Source organism: Spinacia oleracea, chromosome 6 (genome assembly GCF_020520425.1).
Source record: "Spinacia oleracea cultivar Varoflay chromosome 6, BTI_SOV_V1, whole genome shotgun sequence".
Classification (NCBI taxonomy): domain Eukaryota; kingdom Viridiplantae; phylum Streptophyta; class Magnoliopsida; order Caryophyllales; family Amaranthaceae; genus Spinacia; species Spinacia oleracea.
In genome coordinates, this window is record NC_079492.1 from 56,164,805 (window position 1) to 56,174,512 (window position 9,708).

Genomic DNA, 9,708 nt, shown 5'->3' on the forward strand with positions numbered 1-9,708 from the left:
AGGGGAGTTCCCAATCTTGTCAAGCTAATCAGCCACCATGGATACCAACAACAAAAAACCTAGAAAAAACAACAATCTCCCACAATCAGCAGTGATCACACCAACACCAGTAGCACAACCCACCACAGTCAAACCTTCTCTCTTACCTGTCTCAACCAGCTAAGTCACACCACTTACCAATCCTCCCCCAAAAGCACTCAAGTCACAGATAAGCATTGCCCCCCCAGGTTTTGAAGACCCGAACGACGTGATCATAGAGGATGAAACGTCCATGGAGGAAAGGGCACATGATTCCCCATCCCCCCCCACAGATTCAGAGCAACCTCTCGGCGTTGTCCCAAAGGTTCACACCACAACAGCTGCTGACGGCTTCGGCCGTCATGAAGGCAATGGCTGAACTGTCCTCGGGGAGGACAGAGGGAAATCAGATCGTGGTTACCGGCAGTCGCCCGGGTGCGATGCCGGTTAGAAATCTCTACGAAGCCCTAGAGCATGAAGTGGTACTGCCAGCACAACCTGAACCAATACTTATACGCAGTGAAAATCCGGGTAGAAGAAAAAGGCATAGCTCTCGGCGCAGAGAAAGGTCCATTAGACGCCGAGAGTCGGTATCAGAACAAGAAGGGTCGGTTCCTGCTGATAGGGAATCGACACCGTACCACGAGGAGTACATCGTGCAATCTCCACAGCCGGGTTGGAATAGATATGAAGGATATATACCTCACCAGGAGCCGATGAGGCGAACCATACACCCGAAAGACTCCCCACTATGCAGGGGTATACTGGAACAGCCTATGGAGAAAGTAAAGATGCCGACGTGCAAATACAACGGAACCACAGACCCCGAAAATCATTCCACCGCTTTCGAACAACACATGATGTTGTATTCTGACTAAGATGCCATGTGGTGCAAAGTGTTCCAAACCACATTATCAGGGGTGGCAGCCGATTGGTATAAGAAGTTGCCGGCTGGATCGATATTCAGTTTTCGGCAGATACAAGAGGACTTTGTGACGCGATTCATTAGCAAGGTTGAACGAAAGAAAACATCTGGAGAGTTGATGTCAATCTCACAAAGACCGAAAGAACCGCTGAGAGAGTACCTTACCCGGTTTAACAACGAATCCATCACCATACCAGATTTACAGCAAGAAATAGCCGTCTTGGCTCTGTTGAGAGGGATGCAAGAGTGCGAGTTCAAAAGGTACCTGGGAAGAAAATCATTTACCTCGCTGGGGGAGGCCTTGAGAAAAGCAAATGAGTATATCAGAAGTGATGAGCTGATGCTAATATCACCCATGGGGGGAAATCAGGCAGTACAATCGGCCAGGAAGGATCATGTTCCCATACAGCAACACAATTACCGAAAAGATAACAGTAGAAAGGAGGGTCATCAGCAGAGAGGGGGATACCCGAATAGACAGCCGGTAGGGGCTTATCAGGTGTACACTCCCCTCAACACCGCCAGAGCTACTATCTACGCAGTAAATAAATCGGCAGCGTGGAGAAAACCGTTACCGATGGATGCTCCAGGTAACAATAAGAATTTTTGTTCTTTTCATAATGATCATGGTCATTACACGGAGCATTGTAAAGAGCTCAAGGATAACATCGAAGAGCTGGTAAGAAGGGGATACCTGTCCCAGTACTGGATTCGACAGGAAGGCCAGGGAGGAAATAATAGACAGGGAAGTTCGCATAGTCATGCCCCATATATACCTACTCAGCCGGGGTATTCACAGCCCGCTGGTAGGATTGAACAGGCACCACCATCCCGACAAGAAATCCGGTCATTACCGGAAACAAGTAAAGATGGGGCCGATAGGGGAAAAAGACCCACTATCTGGGTGATCTCTGGAGGGCCCGTGCATGGAGGTACAGTTAGCGGGGCGATAAAAAATCTAGAGGAGCACAGGCACCTGGTGAGTTACCATAGCGCAAGGAAATGGCCGGAACCAACCCCCCTACCGGTCATCACGTTCACTTCGGAGGATTGCCGCGGCATTATATATCCCCATGATGACCCGCTGGTACTGGAGCTCGAGATAGCAAACTTCCCCGTCAAGAGATGCCTGATTGATGGAGGCAGCTCTGCGAACATCATATTTTGGGAAGCTTTCACCCAGCTGAACATAGATCACGGAGAGTTAGCAAGGGTAAGCTATCCCGTTATCAGATTCTCTGGGGCCAGCGTCTACCCAGAAGGCAGTATCCGTTTACCGGTTCAAGTGGGCAGAGGAGTATCAGCCAGGGACTTAATGGTCGATTTTTTGGTGATAAAAGTACCAGCAGCGTATAACGTAATAATTGATCGACCATTTATTCATGATGCACAGGCGGTGGTGTCCACGTATCATTTGACCATGATATATCTCTCAAATCTGGAAAGAACAGAAAGGGTACATGGCAGTCAGGAGACTGCCAGATCGTGTTATCTGACAGCGATAAAGGCACCAGGAAGGATGGTGCCGAAAACCAACCTTGCCCGAGAAGCAAACATGCCAACCAAAAGAAAGAGAGGGGATCTGAGCATGGAAAATTTTGATGAAAGGCCTGCTTACATCCCAAGGCCGGCTGCAGATGGAGAAACTCGGGAAATTGAATTGGTAGAAGGAGTTCCAGAAAGAACGGTACGAATAGGTGCCGATATGGAGGCAGATCAGCAGGTCAATCTTATCGGCCTATTACGAGAACATGCAGATGTCTTTGCCTTCTCTGCAGATGAAATGCCCGGTATCAGCCCGGACATTATAGTGCATCGTCTGAATGTGGACAAGTCAGTCAGGCCGGTAAAGCAAAAGAAGAGAAATTTCTCCAATGAAAAAAATGCTGCAATAAAAGAAGAAGTGGAAAAATTGCTGGAAGCAGGGTTCATAGAAGTTTGTGACTACCCCGAATGGTTGGCCAACGTGGTCATGGTAAAAAATTCAAATGGCAGTTGGCGAATGTGCGTAGATTTTACCAACCTGAATGGGGCATGCCCCAAGGACTGCTATCCATTGCCACGAATCGATAGACTAGTAGATTCAACAAGTGGTCATGCTCTTTTGAGTTTCCTGGATGCCTTTTCAGGGTATCACCAAGTCAGTTTGTGTAAGGCCGATAGAAAGAAGGCCACCTTCATCACAGATTCAGGGGTATACAGCTATAAGGCTATGCCGTTTGGGCTGAAGAATGCAGGAGCAACCTACCAGAAGTTGGTGGATAGGGTATTTGCTTCCCAGAAAGGGAGGAACATAGAGGTATATGTGGATGATTCAATAGTTAAAAGCCGATTGGCCAGCGACCACATCGACGACTTGAGAGAAACTTTCGAAACTCTAAGGAGGTTCAGGATGAAGTTAAACCCCAAGAAATGTGTATTCGGGGTCCGATCAGGAAAGTTCTTGAGTTTCCTAGTAAGCGAAAGGGGAATCGATGCCAATCCAGATAAGGTAGAAGCAATTATGAATCTACCAGAACCCGGTTGCATAAAAGACGTGCAAAAGTTAACAGGAAGAATGGCCGCATTGACCCGGTTCATTAGCAAATCAGCAGATAGGTCGTTGCCCTTTTTCAACGTGTTAAAGCAAAACAAGAAATTCAAGTGGGGAGAAACAGAAAAAGCAGCTTTTGAGGCAGTAAAACGGCACCTGCAAGCCTTACCCACAATAGCCCGACTAGAGGAAGGAGACACGCTGCAGTTATACATATCTGCTTCTCAGCACACAGTAGCAGCAGTACTGATCATAGAGAAAGATAAAACACAAATACCGGTGTACTTTGTCAGCCACATCCTGCAAGAAGCAGAAACGAGATACTCCTTGATAGAAAAGTTGGGGTTGGCAGTACTGATTGCAGCCAGAAAGCTGAGACCTTATTTTGATGCACACGGAATCGAAGTCCTCACAAACTACCAACTGGAAAAGCAATGCAAAAAATGGACACATCAGGTAGACTCCTAAAATGGGCGATTGAACTGTCAGAGTTTCACATGGAGTATCGGCCCAGAATGGCTATAAAAGCCCAAGCACTGTCTGACTTCATAATCGAAGCATCATACCAGGAGGAGGAAATAAAGGAAGGAAAATGGGAAGTAGCAGTAGACGGCTCTGTCACCAAATCAGGGGCAGGAGCAGGGGTAATAATTACTTCACCAGAAGGAGACCAGTTCGAGTATGCTATTTAGTTCTCTTTCCAGGCATCAAACAACGAGGCAGAATACGAAGCCGCAATCGCTGGCATACAGATCTGTACGGCAGCTGATGCTCGTAGGCTCATACTCACAACCGACTCACAGCTGGTAGCAAACCAGTTCTCAGGAGAATATGAAACGAAGGAAGAATCCATGAAACGATACGCCGAAAAGCTTAAACAATCAGTGGCACAGTTGGAAAGCTTCGAAATAAAATTAGTACCCCGATCAGAGAACATGTTGGCAGACTCCCTGTCAAAACTGGCCAGCTCAAGTGCTCTGATAAAATCAGTAATGATGGAAGTCATGCATCGAAGGAGCACTGAGGTATTGGGGAAAGAGGTCATGGTAATCACGAGCCAACCTGAATGGTATGACACTATGTGGGCATACAAGAGAGATGGAACACTGCCTACAGAAAAAACAGAAGCAAGAAGGTTGATTAGGAACTCATGCTGGTTCGTAATCATCAGAGGCCAACTCTACAAGCGGGGTTTTAGCTTGCCTCTTTTACGATGCATATCAGCATACGAATCGGCACGACTGATAGAAGAAATATATGAAGGAGCGTGTGGAAATCATCAGGGAGGAAAAACCCTTGCACTAATATGCCAAAGGCAAGGATACTACTGGCCGACAATGTTAACAGACGCACAAGAATACGTCAAGAAATGTGAAAAATGTCAAGTCTTTTCAGCAGTCATCAATCGTCCTGCAAACGATCTCATGCCAATCCTAAATCCAGTACCGTTCGCCCAGTGGGGAATGGACATTCTGGGACCATTCACAACGGCATCCGGTGGAAGAAAATTTCTGATAGTGGCAGTCGATTATTTCACCAAATGGATAGAAGCAGAACCGGTGGCAAAGATAACTGCAAATCATGTCAAAAAGTTCATATGGAAAAATATAATCACCAGGTTCGGATTACCGATGGCAATAGTGATGAACCATGGGGTACAGTTTGATTGCTCGCCAGTTCAAAGTTTCTTGAGTCTGTACAAGGTTAAGTTTCCCTACTCTTCTGTTTGTCATCCCCAAAGCAATGGACAGGCAGAAGCTGCCAACAAGCAGATACTGGCAGCAATGAGAAAGAAGCTAGACGACTATAAGGCTGGTTGGGCCGATATTGTTCCAGAGGTACTTTGGGGAAATAGAACCACCGTTAAGGAAGCAACGGGAGAGAGCCCGTTCCATCTATGTTTCGGATCAGAAGCAGTGATACCAGCAGAAGTAGGGTTACCTACATTCAGGATCCAGCATTATGAAGAAGACAAGAACGGTAAACTGTTAAAGCAGGAGCTGGATCTTCTACCAGAGATCAGACTCAGAGCAGAAATCAGATCGGCGGCGTACAAACAGCGTTTAAGTAATGCCTACAACAAAAGAGTAAAACACAGACAGCTTGAAGTAGGAGACCTGGTGCTCCGCAGAACTGCAGCTACAGGCAAGGCAAAGGTCCAAGGAAAGTTAACCCCAAACTGGGAGGGGCCTTATCAGATATGGGAAGAAATCGTACCAGGAGCTTTTAGGTTGATGGACATGGGTGGAACATCGCTAAAAAATTCATGGAACGCCAGCGTCCTTAGAAAGTTTTATGTGTAGTCACTAACCCAAAAAGGCCGATTGAGCCAGGCCTGTTATGGTCCATGAAATGAAAGAAAGTCGAGGAATTCAAAACAGAAGAATCAAACCCTTAAAGTAGGTCAGCAAGGCTACTATCAGCTTGCTGACTCGGGGTGATACGAATCAAACCCTTAAAGTAGGTCAGCAAGGCTACTATCAGCTTGCTGACTCGGGGTGATGTATAATCAAAAATCGTGATTCAAACCCTTAAAGTAGGTCAGCAAGGCTACTATCAGCTTGCTGACTCGGGGTGATACGAATCAAACCCTTAAAGTAGGTCAGCAAGGCTACTATCATCTTGCTGACTCGGGGTGATGTATAATCAAAAATCGTGATTCAAACCCTTAAAGTAGGTCAGCAAGGCTACTATTAGCTTGCTGACTCGGGGTGATACGAATCAAACCCTTAAAGTAGGTCAGCAAGGCTACTATCAGCTTGCTGACTCGGGGTGATGTATAATCAAAAATCGTGATTCAAACCCTTAAAGTAGGTCAGCAAGGCTAATATCAGCTTGCTGACTCGGGGTGATACGAATCAAACCCTTAAAGTAGGTCAGCAAGGCTACTATCAGCTTGCTGACTCGGGGTGATGTATAATCAAAAATCGTGATTCAAACCCTTAAAGTAGGTCAGCAAGGCTACTATCAGCTTGCTGACTCGGGGTGATACGAATCAAACCTTTAAAGTAGGTCAGCAAGGCTACTATCAGCTTGCTGACTCGGGGTGATAAAAGAAAAATATATCAGCAAGGTAAAGTACCAGATTCAAACAGCACAATAGTATAAATGAGGGTAAGCATAAAATAGAAAAATAAAACAAACAACACAATATCATAAGTATAAGAGCAACACCATCTGATAAAATAAATTCGACAGCCAACACCAAAACTGACATTTGTTAGCTGTTAAAAATGGCACAAGGTAAAGTACCCTTTACCAAATCAAAGTTTACAAGAACAAGCATAAAATATTCCAGGGCAAAAAGTGCCATAAACAGCTGATACCAAAAGTGCGTTTAAGAAAATAAACTAATCTTTAAAAGCAGCAACGCCAGATGAACCACAGGATGATACCGGTGATGACTGCCCGCACCTTCAAACTTGTTGATGATCCGTCTGGTTGGTACTGGAAGACAGCAGGGTAGGATCCAGGTAGTCTTCTTCCTTCAGCTCAATTGGAGGGAGAGTCAAAGGATCAGCATTTTGAATAATCTCTTCAGGAATGATTTGTGTCTCCCAACCAGTAGGTTCCTTGTGCTTCTGCTCCACCAAGAATGCATACTCGATATCCTGGAAATCCTCCTGTGTCAGGCCAATGCCATGCACACCACACCGATGAGCCGCAAACCAGCCACCGTTGTGACTATCAGTAATGCGTTTGCTATAAGTCTGACTACGGGTGAAACGCAAGGCACCATCTCGAGCACCGGTTTTGTAGGCAGTCTTGGCCTTTTCATCTGCTTCCTGCAGCTTCTCAGACAGCTCTTTATTTTTAATCTCCTCTACAGTCAGCTGGTTCGCAACATTCTCCAGCTCCTTGTTGCGCCGTTTCAACCTCTCCAGCTCAGAGGATTTCTGATCCAGATCACGTTTGGTATCACCCAATTGTTGGTCCAAATCAGCCTGCCTCTTCTGCAGGGCCTCATTCTGCTCCTGGTAGCAAAGGTACAGTTTCACAAGCTCCACTGCAGAGTTGCAAGCCTACGAAAGATAATTCGTCAAAAACAACAAAGATACAAAAGAAAATAATATATATATATATATATATATATATATATATATATATATATATATATATATATATATATATATATATATATATATATATATATATATATATATATATATATATATATATATATATATATACAAAAAGCATACCATAAAAGTAACACCGATTGCATACCTTGAGCAAATCATTCATATGTTGGGCAGCCGGCGCGTCAATCTCAGCAGCAGGATTGTCGCGAGGAGTAGCCAGATCCTTCAAAGCCCTCCAACCCATGCAACCACCCCCTTTGCAGTCGTCGGTGAGTATCGACTCACCACGAAGAAGATCGATTTTAGGGTTCCAGGGTTCATCAGGCTCACCAGGAGGAACCTCAAAGTACTTCATCTTCCTGGGGGTTAGGCAAATTGGAGTCTTCTCAATCCACTCCCCAGGACGGACAAAGACACCCATGTTCAGACCAGATATGGTACCAACACTCTGGCTAGGGCGAACATACCCATAAGAGGTATGAAGAGTAGGAGGCAAGAGAGGAGGAGTCTTCTGGCCCATACCAGCAACATCAGTATCATTTACCTCTTGGTCTTGATTCTGGCGGGTTGGAGTCATAAGATCCACAACCATCAAGTCTGGTTGGAATATCGGCTCAACATTCGGGACAGCATCATCCCCTTGGCCTGCGATGTTCACATCTGCAGCCGATTCAAACTCCTTCTCAGGAGACTTCTGTTGAGACTTGTCAGGGGCAGGCCGCGCAGTATCGTCCACTCGAGACCGATTCACTCGAGTGAAGGGTTGGTTACGATCACGAGGACGCCTGCCAGTAAGGGCGGCACCACGACCGCAATCCAAACTCTTAAAACCACCGGCCATATCGGGAGCAGTATGAGTGGTGATAAAAACAGATTTTGGAGCAGGATTATCAGACCAGCCACCGATAGCAACAGCTCCAGTGGGTGCACGAATAGAAAGTGGTTTGGGAGCTGGTATGGAGCTTAATCTTTTTGTCTTCTTAGCAGGAGACTCACTCACAATCTCCTCCCGAGTCGAGCCACGTTTTTTGTTGGCTTTGGTTGCGTAGGTCGACAGAGTAGAAAACACACCTTTCGGATTGGGAGGGTTGTTGGTAGTAGGACGACCGTCTTTACCCAAACCAAGGATAGCAAAGTTAAGGGTGCGCAGACCTGGTAAGAAAAAACAAGTAAAGATTTAAACACAGACAACAACAATACGTACAAAACAAGAAAAGCATACTTAAACAATATAAGAGGGGGATATAGCTATCAGCCCCACGACCATACCAAGAGTATGGGTGTGGCACAAGTCGACTGCAGACAACGGCCCATTTCCCAAAATATACTTAGCAGGAGGCAACCAGTATTTAGGAACGGTCATAGACTTCTGCAAACCGGTGTCAACATGCAAGCAGGACACAAACTGATGGGCCCTTTTCTCCCTGAAACCCAACTCCCGAATGGGGTAATGGTTCATATGAGGACGGGGGAGGTGAAAGCGAGTCCGAATGGGGAAGTCAGAGGGCACTCTCAACCAGTAGAACTTTTTTTCCCAGTCTTTACAGCTAGACAACTTGGGGTTGACGGTCATTTTGCTTGCCTTGGTGTAAAAAGAACACCATCTTGACTTCTTTTTATATTTTTTCAACCAAATCAACCGCCTAAACAGGTTAATGGTTTGGGGCCATTGTTTAAAAGACAGCAGCCAGGTAAAAGCCACCACATTCCTCACTACCTGAGGCGTTACCTACGCCAAACATACGTTCCAAGCCCGGAATACCTTCTCTATAAAAGGATGCAGGGGAAATCGGAGGCCGAAATCAAGATGATGGGCATACACGCCGATATGACCAGGAGGGCAATCCAAAATCACACTCCCCTCAGCAGGAATCACGAGACGGTAGCCTTTGGGCAGTTTCAAATACTCTTTGGCCAAGCGCGGATGGTTGTCTTTGATAGCCCTATCACGGAAAGATTTGATTATTTTAGCTTTGCCAACGGCACTACCAGCGGGAGGAGGACTCTCAACCCTAAATCTCATCTCCTCCGTATCGGAATCTGGTTCCACATCCAGATCTTCTTCCCTCAAAACCTGCTCACCCAGAGAGGTCACGTCTTCACCATCATCCCACAGCTTGCCAATGTCATCATCAGACTCCAAAATTGAA

General features: G+C 45.9%; 1 protein-coding gene across 1 annotated transcript; it reads right to left on the reverse strand.

Annotated features, from left to right (window-relative positions):
- Positions 1 to 6,388: 6,388 nt before the first annotated feature.
- On the reverse strand, positions 6,389 to 8,406 carry LOC130462874 (uncharacterized). The gene is made up of 2 exons (XM_056831841.1): positions 7,704 to 8,406; positions 6,389 to 7,498 (listed from the first exon to the last, which is right to left on the reverse strand). Exons 1-2 carry the CDS (start codon positions 8,397 to 8,399, stop codon positions 6,893 to 6,895), a joined length of 1,302 nt encoding a protein of 433 aa, XP_056687819.1. The 5' UTR covers positions 8,400 to 8,406; the 3' UTR covers positions 6,389 to 6,892.
- Positions 8,407 to 9,708: the final 1,302 nt, after the last annotated feature.